The 14460-nt window shown below is 43.2% G+C and overlaps 1 protein-coding gene across 1 annotated transcript in view; it reads left to right on the top strand.

Moving 5' to 3' along the window:
- RABL6 (RAB, member RAS oncogene family-like 6) overlaps positions 1 to 14460 on the top strand; it is a 56051-nt gene that overhangs the window by 16593 nt on the left and 24998 nt on the right. Inside the window, exons 4-8 of the mRNA XM_009579648.1 lie at positions 3285 to 3337; positions 4909 to 5000; positions 5840 to 5980; positions 7126 to 7231; positions 12936 to 13039. Of these exons, the coding sequence (XP_009577943.1) occupies positions 3285 to 3337; positions 4909 to 5000; positions 5840 to 5980; positions 7126 to 7231; positions 12936 to 13039 (496 nt within the window). The remainder of the gene's footprint in view (positions 1 to 3284; positions 3338 to 4908; positions 5001 to 5839; positions 5981 to 7125; positions 7232 to 12935; positions 13040 to 14460) is intronic.

The following is a 14460-nucleotide window of genomic DNA, read 5'->3' as shown; positions in this document are numbered from 1 at the left end:
CTGTCTTGTAACTTCTGCTAGTTTGGTTCCTGCATCTTTTCCCATACACTAACTGAAGGGATCAAATAATATTTTTTTCTGTTGCCCCCAAAATAGCATAAACTCTTTCCTTGGAGATTCCTTTCCTCTCCCTGTTCCCTTCACCCCTCTCCCTCCCAGAAGTGTGCTCCAAGAAGGAGGAAAGATCAGAATTAATATTTCTGTTATTTTCAGATGTCATAAGTTAGATAACACTGGGGATGCAAATATTCTAGACGTGTATTTTTGAATGCTGAACAGAAGCATCTCCCTCACACTGTGGACAGCATTTGTTGGCAAGCTGTAGTGAATCCTTGTTATCCTGCAACAAAACTGATGGTACATAGGAGCGCAGAGGCTCTCAGGTGCTGGCCACGAACCCAGTCTTCTGGTGTTCAGTAAGAACTGTTCTGTAGACTTCGGGGCACTGCTGCAAAGTTATTTGGTTTCAGTGTTGCTATTATGCGTGTAAATAAGGAGTCATCATCGTTCCAGATAGAGAAGCTGAGCAATTGCAGCATGAAGACCCTTGCTTTCTAATTGAGGCTCCTAGATTACACGTCAGTGCAGCTTTAAATGCAGGACCTTGTTCATATGACAACACAATCTTCATTGTGCACTTGCCTTTACAGGCTGAATTGCATCTTTTCACTACATACATCTTGTCTTTATCTGGCTCATCCTGCAGTTTTGGTTCCAAAAATAGACACTGTGCATGAATATGTACACACATGCGCTTTTCAGCTCTGTTACTTCTTTATAGATGACCTCCTTTACAGCAGTGATGAGCATCATGTAAGAATATTACTCATTCCTTTTGATACACACATAAAGCCATAAGCAGGGAAAGGCGTGTGAGTCTTACATTCAGTCTCAAAGCATTGGTTGTAAATGTGTCCAGGTTAGACACCTGCATTGCTCAGGACGAGAGGACCTGTGAAGTGTATTTGTGGTTGCTTGGGCTTCTGTTTCAATACCTAGAAATTCAGGTCATGCCAAACATAATTTAGCAGTAACTGCAGAAATAGTGATGTTTTGACATTCAGAGAAGCCACACAAATGCCACTGACTTGAAATGAATTTAATAGAAGTGGGAAAAGGCATGCATGTCCTAGACATCCCACACCTTCAGTTGTGCTGGGAGAAATCAGAGCCCATACTTGGATCCTCCAGGGAAACACATTGCATGAATGGGGGAGGATCAGGATTAATATTTCTGCTACTTTCAGATGGCAAAAGTAAGATGACATGAGGAGGGCAAACATTTTGCAGTGATGCACAGAAGCACCCACCAGACACACTGTCAGGATGTAGGAACTGGAATCTTCTGCTGTGTCCTGCAGCATTAAAACTTTCATGAATAACTCTGTATTTCATAACTATTTATCCTTGACCTGTGTGCAAAAAGAATGAAACACTTTGTTTCACGTGCAGCCTCTGGCAGAACCATGAATTTTAGAAGTAGTCACTCCATGTTAATCAGCAGAGTTGAATAGTTGGTGGAGGCTATTTTGGTCCCCAGTATTGCAGAGTCAATGGGAGGTTTTTTTGCGGGTGCATCCAAGCTGCCAACACATTCTGTTTTCAGTTACACAGGGAATTTCTAGAAATGATGAGAAGGAATTCCAAGTCTCTGCCATTATAATTTAGTTAACTCGTCATTATTTAGACTAGGAAAATACGGAACAAAGTTAATTCAGAAGTACAGTTCTTAATTGCTGTCAGTAACATCTGGAAGATATTTGGTATCTGTAAAACGTAACTCTAGATCTTGCAGGGTTATTCATTGTGCAGTGCTTATCATTTGATAAAACTCTGGAAACTGCTGTACATAGAGTTTAAACAATACCTGGGGGGTGAGGACAGATTTTTTCGTGGTATATCCACACTAAACTTCTTTGGCAGTAGGTGAAAGAAGATGTCCTCGCTCTTACATGTTGAGACTCCTGGCAATCCTTAGTGCTGAGTGTCTACACCAGAAAATCATGTTAGCCAATTGCCACTCTGCTAATTGTAGGTACAGATATACGCTGTCTTCTCCTCTGGCTGCTGTGGTTGCAGGCGTTAAGATTTGGAAACATGATTACAGTGTAACTGATGTAATGCAAAATTTTCAGGGAGCCTGAGGTTTAAAAACACCGACTCTTTTTCTGGGGATGCTGAGTCAAATGCCAGTGGTACTTTGAAATGTCAGTTTGTGAACTTATACAGTGCTTATTGAGCTGTAAGAAAAGGGAGAAGTCTCAGGGGGTCTGGCCTTTTAAGTATAAGGGCTGAATTTTAGCACGTGCCTTAGAGGAAGCAGATTAGTTGGAGAGAAATCTGTAGATGCCTCCAGATGGGATTGTGGCTGTGGCACTGCAGGGTAGGACTCTGTAGTGGTTTTCTAGTGTCTTTTTCAAGTGTTTAGCCTGTTGCCTCTTGCACTTTCCTGTAAGCTTACTCAGAGTTCTACCTGTCCTCTAGCTTGTTTTTGTGTGCGTGTCTCTAGAGCGTGTGGCTTTGGATGGTGCCTCTGGAGGATTTCCTTTCTGCGCCTTCGCTGGTGATGACCAGACCTGACCCTCTGGCTCTGGCCTTTCATGCACGTGTAGGCTGTCTCTCCTCTATTTCTCCACAGCCCCCTCGCCACAGTTTATTTGATTTTGCTTGGATTTCCCCTTGTATAAGTTCTGTCTGTCTTTTGGCTGTTAAATTCTCATAGTCTCCTGCCACCCCTTCTGTTTTTTGGTCACAAGTCAGCCCAAAGCACCCAATGGGCTCTTTATTTACAAGACTGCTTGCTTCGGGTCAGTGACATAGCACAGCAACATCATATCATCTCTCAGGAAGGCTGTGTGTGTAGTTGTGCAGTTCAGTCATAGCAGCCCCATGATCTTTTGCTTCTTCAACACTAATGCAACAAAAAGTGCAACAAAGCAGCTTCCCTTTGTGGTCAGGGAGTGCACCAAACCCTGTATTATTCAGTCATTGTGACTTTATGCTGCGAAGAGCATGGTTTAAGCTGCCCCAGACTTTTTTCCTATTTGTCTTTGAATTAGATTAGCTGGTATTCTTGAACAGTGTAGCCGATGTTCTTCAGCAAGGCATGCCTGTCCCACCCCTCCTCATTCCCCACGCTTATAGTAGAAGTTGGATCTGCTGTGAGGTCATGTTCAGAATGCTGGAGTCCTGCCCAGACCCATCCTGGGGTTCTCTGCCCAGTGTAATGCATTTGTGTTTTTTTCTTTTTCTTTTTTTTTTTTTTTTTTACAATTCTTTTTAAGGAAAATGCAAAAAACGAGGAGATGGTTTGAAACTGGAAAATGACCCTCAGGAGGTGAGTCACCTTGAATGCAGATGTCTGCCTCTTAGCGGGAGGCCTCTAGTCCACCTTTGGTCCATGCAGAGTAAGTTCTATATTTGTTTCTGCTTTAAGGCCGGCCTGGCAGGTGGATGAGGGGCACTGTGATCCCTGATGCTCTTCACTCTTTTGCCTGTGCATTTTATCCTTGTTCGTGCCCTCACCACAACTTTCCTGTTGTTTTCCATTCTGTCTTTTGGGAATGACTGCACCCCGGATGTTTACTCGGTAGCTTTGTACCTGTCTGCACATGGGCAGTGGCAGGAAGTCATTTTGTAATGGACTTCTTGTGGGACCTGAAGAAGTCACTTGATGCCATGCTCTCTGGCTGCTCCTTAAAACTGGGCTAATAATTACCTTTTAACACCCTTTGAAATATAGAGGAGGAAGGGGCAATAGAAGTGCTGCCTAGCGCGTAAAAGTAAACAGAGTAGCTTCCTCAAGGCTCTTGCACGAATGTGTCTCCTTTGGATCTTCTGCTGTAGAACAAAGTGCTGTATGGGAGACCATACTACCACATTCCCCAGACCACATTTGGGCTGCCAGTGAACTTCCATGGCATTTCTTTCAAAAGATGTGTGATTTTATCCTCAGGAAAAATTCAGTTTAAAGGCACTTGATCCCATGATCTCTGCTGCAGCTCTTAAAGAGCTTTATTGCTCCTGTTCACATGTGAGTGCCCTTCGGGGCTCAGCGCCTGGACAGTCTGCTGGTGCTCGCTCAATAACCACTTTGTTGAAATTGATGGGAAAGGCAGCATCACTGATACGCAGAGAGCTGAGCACTCGGTTCTGGGGATGGGTCAGGGCAGTGGAGAGTTACTTGTTGCACTAGGGTACCAGTCCTGCTCAATCTGTGCGGTCAGATTAGGGGAATTTTCTTTAAAAATATTCTCCTATGGGAAAAAGCCTCTATGAGAACAGGTATGACAGCTGCTTTTTCCTTTGCAAACGTGGGTGCATTTTCCACTCCTGGGAAATGAGTGAGAATTGTTCCATAGGCACGAAATTGCAACAGGAGCCTTGGAGGTTGAGTTGTGACCAGTACTGTACTTTGCAGCGTGCAGAGTCCAAATGATGAAAAACAAATCAGGTACTAATAAATACTTTCAGCCCTGCACAGGAGAAACTCAGTAGAAACTACATCCTGGCTTTGTGCACCAGAAGTGTTAGAAGTACAGTCAATATTTGGGTCAGCAAAGAGATGGAATGGGAGCTGTGTCCTCTGTCCTCCATCCTGTAGCTTATATGGAGTTATCCTGTCAACATAGGATTTTGGGGGAAAGAGGAGGTAGGTTTTAGCATTTGCTGTCAGACATGTTTTTTTCAGAGACTGTCAGGTGCTTCACATCCTCCTCCTGTGGGCAATGGAAGCAGTGAACCACCAGGTATCTTGCTTAAATGATGATGATGTGAAATCCAGGGGTACTTCTTATAGTGGCAGTCACTTCAGAAAATTTGCCTGTTCAGCACTTTATCAGTTGTGTTCTGTAGAAGCCTGAAGTTGAGTCACGTTATTTACTGCTTCTTTTGCCTTTATTTCCTCAGGCAGAGTCAGAAATGGCTCTGGATGCCGAGTTCCTGGATGTCTATAAAAACTGCAATGGCGTAGTGATGATGTTTGACATCACCAAACAGTGGTAAGACATCTTCAGTGGCATGCACCACGTGATTCTCGTTTGTTTAGTAAAAACAAATGACCTGGAGACCTCTTGATTCCCGACAGACTCTGGAGCTGATAACCAGCCTAATGAGTTGAAGCAAGCTTGTATCTCTTAAAATAATAGCTTTATCTTCTGACATGTCTTTTAATATACTCCTCTCCTGGGCTTGTTTCAAACAAGCAGTCTCCCTGTGGGCTTGTGTACTGCAGTTTCTGATACACTGCTGTCTGAGGCTTGATAATTAGTGCTATCACAGGGGCAAAGTATGCTGGGCCTGTTACAAACCCATGCTCTACAGAGCACAAGGGAAAGCGGAATGCTAGTGAGACATTCCCAGGAAGATTGGGTTTAGTAAGGATTATTTAGAGGCCCTAGGCTGCATTAATGTACAGAAATAATGAACTGTTAATTTTGCACATCTACTGAGGAGGGTGAGTTCCTGCTTTATATTTAAGCTTGTGTTTTACAGGTTTCGTATGGGTCAGTAAGCCCATTGACAGCTGAAGGGAAGGAATCCTTTTTTTCTGCTGACCCCATACAGTTTTGTAGGACTAAGGGAAATATTGCTATAGGAGATGTGAGGTTGCTGGTGGACGTGGATTGTTGAACTTATCAAATTGTTTTTGAATAAAGAGTGATACAAACATATTTACAGTTAATGTATTTCTCTGAGAGTGGCAAAGAAGCCACAGTCCTGGAAGGATTTTGGAAAAAAATTTCTTACTTTGTTTTTTTTTCTGTGATTTGTGCATGAAACTGATCACAGAATGACGTTTCCCACTCATCTGCCTGTACCTCTCTCTCCTATGGTGAAGGACATTTAACTATATTCTGAGGGAGCTTCCTAAAGTGCCGACCCATGTTCCAGTGTGCGTGCTTGGGAATTATCGAGACATGGGGGAGCACCGGGTCATTCTGCCTGGCGACGTGCGGGACCTCATTGACAATCTAAACAGGTAAGATGGCACCACAGTCACCAGGCAGGGGAGCAGACCTTGGCTACTCTCTGTCATCAACCATAGATAACTGTATTGCTGCCGTGTTTCAGATGTACATCACGTTCATTCTTGGACCCTGTGCCTAGCTTTTGGACTTTTGTAGCTCTGAGTGTCTCATACAGCATCTTCAGTTTACACGATGGGCTCTTTTTCCTTTGATCTAGGGGCCCGTACTGGGCAGATGGTTAGCTATATTCCTGGAAACAGTGAGTGCCTGCCAGCACGTGTCTTTCAGAAGTACTTTTCAGAAGAAGTCATCTTCTTTCTGGAGAGTCCTCTTGTGAAAGAATCCTCTCCCTGCAGCACAATTGTTCTCTACTGCAAATAATTCTGCTAAAAGGGAGCCAGCTAGTGCAGCTGTCTTCCTTGCTCTTCCTCTGAGAGCATCCCCACGCAGCATTTACTGGGCAGAGCCAAGTCATACGCCTCCCTTGCCAGCCAGGCAAGATTCTCCCTTATGCAAAGATATGAGGCTCTCTGTTATTTAGTATAAAACATTATTTGTTGTTCAGGATTTGATAGATTGTACCTTTTTGTGTGGTTTTATGTTTTTAAGGCATTTTTTTATTTTCCTAGTCTCTTATTTGTTTGTGCCTGTGTTAGGCACACAGAAATGGTATCAGTTTTAAGGCTTGATTCCGTAATGTAGTAATTTCTTTACAAGGTCATCTCTATATGTGAGTTCGCTGAGTTTAATGCCCACTGTTGATGCTTGTGACTTAACGTAGGTCTGTTTGTCGTTTTAAAACAAAACCTTCACGGAGAAATGAGCAGCTTGTACAGCTGTGAAACCCCCAGTTTAGTAAACCAATGGCCCAGTGTCTTGACATAGTATTTCTTAGTCTGGCAGCCCCATGAAACTGCAACACAACAACAGCTGCGTTCTGCCACCCTTCAGGAGGAACAAAGTGTGAATTTTGTCTGTAAACAAAATAACAAGTCCCTAGCAGAATGACCTGCTGGCCTACATTTGGGGATTGAGGAGCTGGCTTGTAAATGAGGATTGTTCATGGTATGTAGTTCAGCACGTGCTGCTTCTGTGTGTGTATGCGGTCCTCGTCCTTTGTACAGTTTTCTTCTCTCTACCTATCTGGTTGAGACAGGCCTCCCGGCTCCTCATATTTTCGCTATGCTGAGTCTTCCATGAAGAACAGCTTTGGCCTCAAGTACCTGCACAAGTTCTTCAACATCCCCTTCTTGCAGCTGCAGGTAAGACAGAGGGTATTTCCCTGATGTGCTGGGTGGGTGGGACAGATTTCATTTTCTATGTCTCTAAGGCAGGAATTTGGTATTTGGGGTTTCTTTTGTTGTTAAGGGATCCTGAGTAGATTTTTGTTTTCATAAGAGTTGTTAACAAAACTAACAAAACTGTTGGTACGTTGGTGCTTGTGACTTAAACACGTCTCTGCTTGCGAGAGGACTCCTCTCTGCTGTGTTCGCAAATGCTTACCTCTGGAGAAAGACTCCAAGGTGATGAATAACACTGGCAAGAAAATTGCACCCAGTGCTGTAGTTACCAAGTAAAAAATTTTACATATGCACATTTGTTAAACTTTGTATTTAAATTCTGTTCAATTAAAACTCAGATGAGAAGAGATTTGGTCGTGAACTGAACAGTTCGGGGACAACTGTTTGCTGAAGATCTTTGCCCTAACAGTAACTGATCTGCTTGGATCATATGCACATAGATCCAAGTCTCCTATTTCCTTCACACTTGAGGCTTCTTGGGTGGACTGAGTGGGAAGGCAAAGGCTGAATAAGCATGGAAGCGTGGAATTCTCAGCTGTGGTCTTTTAGAAGAGGACCTTGCGGGGTGATCATACAGGAGTCCTTTGGGATCAACATCATACGTTTTCTGGGGGTACATATGATATTGTATCATTGTTCTCTTCTGGATGGGAAAAAACAGGCAGTTGATCTTGATTATCTTTCACCAGTAATTGAAATGTCTGTGTGTATTTTTGTACAAATAATCCCCACTGAAATGCTAGTTCAGAAGAAGCTCGGATATATTAGTGGATGTTACCACGTCCTCAGGCTGCAGAGCAGAAAGAACAAGGATAAGAAAATTGAATGTGTAAAAAACAGTGAAAAAAGTCAACCAATAAATTTTTGAGGAGGAAGTTGTAGAAATCTGAGATATAAACCCAACTTGCTGCTGAGTGGAGAAGATTGAAATCTACCAGCATGGTTAAATGGTTGGTTAAATGTTTGATTTTATAACCTTGGCTCCTGTGGTAAAGTGATGTCCTGTGGAAACCATGCAGAATAATTAGTTCCCAGGTTACTTTTGTCGGTTTTACAGATCTCTCCTTTTTTTCTCAAATAGATGTTGATAAGAGACACAGACATTAGCACAGCCTTCCTGCCAGATTTGTTTCTGAAAGCTGCTCATAATGATAGTGTTAATAATCAGTATATGCGATGATTTTCCTAGCCATAGGTATAAGCAGGAAATACTGAAGCATTTGTTGTATCAGGTTTGCTTGGAAGCAGCTTTAGGATGTGAGTCTTAGGGGACTTTTCATTTAAATGTGCTGTGTATAAGTAAACATGATCTATTAATTCGAGACTGAAAGCAATTAGGACACTTAGATGATGTAATTGGCACCAAAGCCAGAGAACTTCTTAGACAAATCTTGGTCTTCAGGAAAATAGGAAAAATAAATCTGTTATAACCTTTATGTGTTTGGAGAGTCCAGTGATGGTTACTTAGGAGAGGTGAGGGAGATGGGGTGACCAGCCAACATTTACTCTCCTGTTTAGTGGGCTCGGGGTAGCACTGGGGGTAGTCCAAAAGGTGCGGGTGCCACATAATTAGACTCCCAAATCCTGTGTTTTTCATGTAATGTAATTAAATAATTCAACACTGCAGAAACAAACCTGAAAAGACTTCTCATTACAGTTTAGTTCCCAAAATGTGCAAGGGGAGATTTGGGTGGGCCCATGTAAACCATGCTTGTAAATATGTTTGCTCTGTTCTTTGTACATCGACACAGAAGGTGGCAGTTGAGGAGGTTGTCCTATGCCTGTCATTCAGAGAGACAGTGATCAGACCATAGCTGCCTGGCTTTTCCTTTAAAACAGCAATGCCAAAACTAATTCCTGCAGTTTTATGCTCATACAGGGATTGCAGATGGGTGCTTTTCTGTGCATTCTGAAAAAAATCACAGCATAGGATGCAATGTGGAGATGGCTTGTTTCATTTCCCTCTGGTGCGCAGGAGATCCCTGGCCTTGCCATTCTGTGCCAAGGCAAGTGACACTGCAAATTTGGAGGCTTTTGGTTGCTTCCCCCAGGTTTTGGGCCTTTACTTGATGTCAAACTTCAGCCAAGATGTGCTGCACTTAGTTTTTCCAGTGCCGCTTGCATTTGTGCCACAGGTTTATTAGAAGAGCTCGGTGCTGCTCCACAGTAGCTGCTGCTGGGTGGCTCTGGGCGTTTTGCTGCTCCTGGAGACCCGCTGGGAGTCTTGCCTTTGAGTGCACGGGGAGCCAGGACTGGCCCCGCTGGGCCTGATTAACAACCAGTGCAGCATGATGTTAAAATTTGTAGGAAAATCACAGCTAGACTTAATTCCTAAAGGTTCTGTTTATACCTTCAGAGAGACTTACCAGTAACAGGCTCCAGAAAGGAGTCATTTCCCTGGTACTTAGGTGCAAAGCAGGGTTAAAGGAGAGGAATGCTATCAGGTATTAAATGCACATATGATTTAATCAGTCTCAGTTGACTTCTGAGGTTTCTCTGTGTTTCTCAGCCTAGCGTCCCGCAGCTCTCAAGGGGAAGAGGAGTTGTTCAGCTGTATGCAAGATTCCACGCTGTCCTTTAGTGGAGTTGGTGTTCAGTGCATTGGTTTTAAGTTGCACATTTCTGTGTTCAGCTTACATTCATGCATCTTTCATGAAGAAAGCAGTGGCTGAAATTCATACCCTTGGTGTAGAGCACGTTCCCTCTAGCAGCCCGGGCTCTTCAATTATTTATCAGTTCCTTTCCAGGGGAAGGATTGTCAACCCTGAGAATGCAGTTTAGCTGTAGGTATTGCTGGTGGCCCACATAATGTGCAAATGTGATCAGGTCAACCAGGCCTTCAGATGCTGCACTAGAAGGAGACAAAATTCTGCAGGTAGCTGAAATTGCCTTTTCCCAGGAAGCACTTGAAAGTGGCATTCAGCCAAAGCGTTGGTCTGTAGCACATGATTTATTCCCTTCTTTTGGGTCATTGCTAAAAATAGGCTGTTTCTTTAATACTTTAATTCCAGCATGGTAAAATAGAATTTATTTTTTAAGTATTTGGCAGTCCATTATTAGTCATGAATTTTTACAAAATTAAATGCAACTCTTTCTCAATTAAATCTAAGTTCTTAATTTAATGTAATCTGTGAAAATTGAAATAAATACAACTCTGGTATATGTCTTACTGCCAAAGCATGAGGAAAGGCAAACCACTTGTTTAATAAAAGCCATTATCTAAGTGCCTAAGGTAAGCATTGCAGAGCAGTGTCCCTTCTGTCTCTGTTTATTCAGCTAATTTGCGCAGCATTTATTTCACTCATCTTAGGAAACTGAGGACAAAGAAGCAGAAAACTCATTTTTGCTTACACTGTATAAATAACATAAACGGATGAAATCTATTACTTCTAAAATCTTGAATTTCTTGAATCTTGAATTCTAAAATCTAGAATTACTTCCAAAATCTTGATTAGTATTCTTCTGTTTAGTGTAGCAAGTTTAAGTATGTATAGCATGTTTTGCTGAAACTTTCTTGTCTGATACCACAATAAAGAGAATTTGAGTTAACTAATGACTTCATAATTCTTTGTATACATGTTAATTGAAGTCAAGTTTCCATCTGCGTAGAGCTTATGAATATGATGAATAAAAATTACCTAGCAAAGGAAATATGGATCACTCCAAGCTCTTAACACAATGACAAAGGTAAAAATGAAGAATCTAAATGCCTTGGAAGCAGTAAATTAGCTTAAATGATCATAGAAGCTCTTAAATTTCAAGAAAGACTGTATCTTCCAGTAAATTAGCATGTTTAAATGTTACCAACTGCTATGAATCACCTGGTCTTATAATGCAAAATAAAAATTACTTAAGCCTTGCTTGCTGATTTAAGTCATGGTAGAATTTTATATAAATCAGCCTGCCCCATGAGGGCTCAAGCTGTGCCCTGACTACTCCCCTGGGCAGAGTAGCATGGTGTGTTTTATATAAGGCAGATGGGTTATTTGCTCTTTGAATTTGTACACTTTCTTGGTAGCTCCAAAGCTGTCATGTCTATGAAACTATATTGTCAATAGTATATGCACGTGGAGACTGAACGCCATTGCTTTATACAAATGTTTGTCTTCCCATAGGGATTTTATTCTGTAAATTATGTAGTAGATTTCCTTTTGTGCTTTTTACTCTAATGGGATCTTTCTGCAGTGAGCATATGTGTTGTCAAACATGGAATTAAAAATTCACCATGGTTGTTGACGCTAAACTTCAAAAATGTTTGTCATAGTAGAAAGCTTAAATGTGTGCTAAGAATAAGGCAGTTATAAAAGCAAAAAACTTTGCAGTTTGGAGGAAACCTGGGGTTTCTCTTCTATCTCCTCCTGTCTGGGTGGTGGTGCAGCTTGGCAGCCCGTGGCACTGGTGGACCCTGCTTTAACGGGCACTGCAGCGCCGTGAGTCATCGGACCTGTCTCAGCACAAGCTGTCCCTGCTTCCTGTGCCATCTAGTATGTAGGCAGTGGGAGAGGGAGGACTGATGCTTTCAGGCACTGAACATCGTGACTTTTGACTCAAGAATTCGGTGTTTAAACTGACTCGCGTGCCCCTTGCTCAGAGCCTTCCCAGGAGGCAAGCAGGGTGCCCGTGGTGGGAGCCTGGCCATTGCCAGTGCCCAGCAGTGACAGCCGGCTGCCTCTGAGCAGAGGGAGGGGGGTCTGGTGCAGGGATTTGTATCGTGGAGCGAGGCGGTGGCCACAGACAGCTCTAGTCTTGGCCAGGGGATCCTGAATCATGTTTCTGCAGAAACGGATGCTGTGTTAGCTCTGTGGCTCGAGGCCGTCGCAGAGCTAGGTCTGCCGGGCAGATGGGTGAGGAGGCTGGTGCTAGATCCACTGCAGGTGAGCCTTTGGAGCTGGCGATGCCTGTGCAGTGTCAGCATAATACATGTGGTTATTGATCTCTTCTCATTGCCATCCGGGCTATCGGGAGGAGTGTCCCATGACCATTTGCAATTGATTTTGAGCCTTTTAAGCCAGCACTTCCCCTCAGCTGAGGTTTTTGCTTGGATTCTGTTGGAAATGTGGAAAGGGAAGGACTGAATTAAGCTACCCTGTGTTACATTAGTGAAGCCAACTCACTTTACTGTGCACTTGAAATGGACTGGAGTGGGGCAGCAACTGAAGGCAGAGGGACAGTGACTTCTAAATTTTCACTGAGTTGACAGGTTGTGCTCACTCATCTACCCTGAGAGTAAAAAGAAAATTATTGTGAGGTTTTGCATCAGCTGGGTCCTACTCACAGGGGGACTTCTTTAAAAAGGAAAAAATAAAAGATCAGAATGAATGGGTTGCACAACTGTTCTCCGCAGGAGTTGATACTGTTCTCCAAATGCAACTGGCGATGCTGTGTCTGAAAATCACACATTATTGATTTATGGTTGAGTATAGCTCGCAGAACAAATTACTTTCTTACACACAGACTTTCTGGATTAACATACTTTTTTTACTGCTTCTGCTTCCCTTTTTGCCTCTGTATTTAAACTGAACACTGTGAGAGGGTCCAAAGCTCCTGTTTAATTCATTGCTGTGGGTAGAGTGATGACACAAGATCTTGCTGCACCCTGTGAGCACACAGAGATCTGTTACAATGACCCTTCCTGCTCAGACCCAGCTTGTTTTCCTTTCTTCAGAGGGAGACGTTGCTACGGCAGCTGGAGACGAATCAGCTGGATATTGATGCAACTTTGGAGGAGCTGTCAGTGCAGCAAGAGACAGAAGATCAAAACTACGAACTGTATGTCATTGAGCCATCTTTTCTAACTGTCTTTTGCAATCTAGGTGTCACATGAATGTTGGGCAGCCCCAGCTATGGCATGTGGCCAGACTGAAGGGTCCAGCGAGTGACATTTAGGGTTTCTTTGGATCTTGCTTTTAAGTGGCATCACCTGAAATAAAGCGTGCACTTGGGGATCCTTGTGAAAGGGTCTGGTTCCTACAGGCACGTGATCTATGGGAGGGCAAGTGGAGGTGGAGCTGGGCAGCACACCTGGAGGCAGCACATGCTGAAGGGATTGTAGATAAGTATGTTGCAGCCTCTAATGCTGAAAGGGGGTATTTTCCATCTCTCTACTGCTCAGAACACAAGTTGATTCCTCCTCTTCTGGCTATTGCATTCCTGTGCATTGTGTGTCTTATGATAGGCAGAAAGTAATACTTCTAGACTCCTCAGTGCATTTCTGGTTTGAAATAGTGGCTAGTTCCTGCTGCCTTGTGTTTGTTCAGTGCCCTGTCTGTTTGCTTGCTGCTTGAAATGAGCTTTTGCCAGATTTAGCCCTGCAAAGTCAGTACATCTGTAGCGCAGTGAACAGGAATCTCTTCAGATTTGTATGTTGTTGACAAATGTGTTCCGTGAATTCCCATTGCAAGGTCTTTATTGCAGTAGTGTGCAAGCCAGAAAAGTCAACCTCAGAATGAATTGGGAAAAGATTCTTTACAGGCAGCCTTATTTGGAAGTTGGAATCAATGATTATGAAATATTCATGCACAACCATTTTGACAAGCATTTTTCAGACCAAGTTTCAAGTTCTTTAACCTTGGTCAGTGCGTTTTCCTTTGTGAGAGCATTGAAATACCCCATATACACACAAAGCAGTACTGTTCCCAGAGTGTTCACCTCATTCCTTTCCTTAGGGACTGGTTAGTCTCCTCATCCCTTCAGCAATTCTCTTGATGTCCCTAGTCAAAGGACCGGGCTGTGTGGGCTGTGCTGTCAGATTGTTTTCCAGTACTTTTGTTTGTACTGCATCAGTAATGGGAATATACTTAAAAGAATCAAGAGTTGGCAGAGCTGTTCCAAACTTATGCCAGAAGATCTTGCTACTTAGTCACCTCTCACCCTTACACCAGCTTTAGCATTTGCTGGACCCTTGCATGTGCCAGTTCAGCTCACAAATCCAGCAGAAAACTTATCTTCTGCCATACCTACTTCTGGGTTAATCTGAGTTGGGCTGGCTCTGAGAAGCATCTGCTTAACACCAGAACGTAAAGGAAGCAGCAGCAGTATGGGGCCGGCAGAGGTGGAATGGCAAGATCTCCTAGTTCCAGCAATGGATATTAGACTGGATCATCCCATCCAGTGTAACCACACCAATGTGCACCATTTTGTAATATTGGTGTGCTTCCACTGCCAGAGAGTACCCAGTTCTGGGTACATGC

This window comes from Fulmarus glacialis, unplaced genomic scaffold (assembly GCF_000690835.1).
Source record: "Fulmarus glacialis isolate BGI_N327 unplaced genomic scaffold, ASM69083v1 scaffold6186, whole genome shotgun sequence".
Classification (NCBI taxonomy): domain Eukaryota; kingdom Metazoa; phylum Chordata; class Aves; order Procellariiformes; family Procellariidae; genus Fulmarus; species Fulmarus glacialis.
Note: the sequence above shows the minus strand (reverse complement) of the source record. Positions and strands in the feature narration are given on the sequence as shown.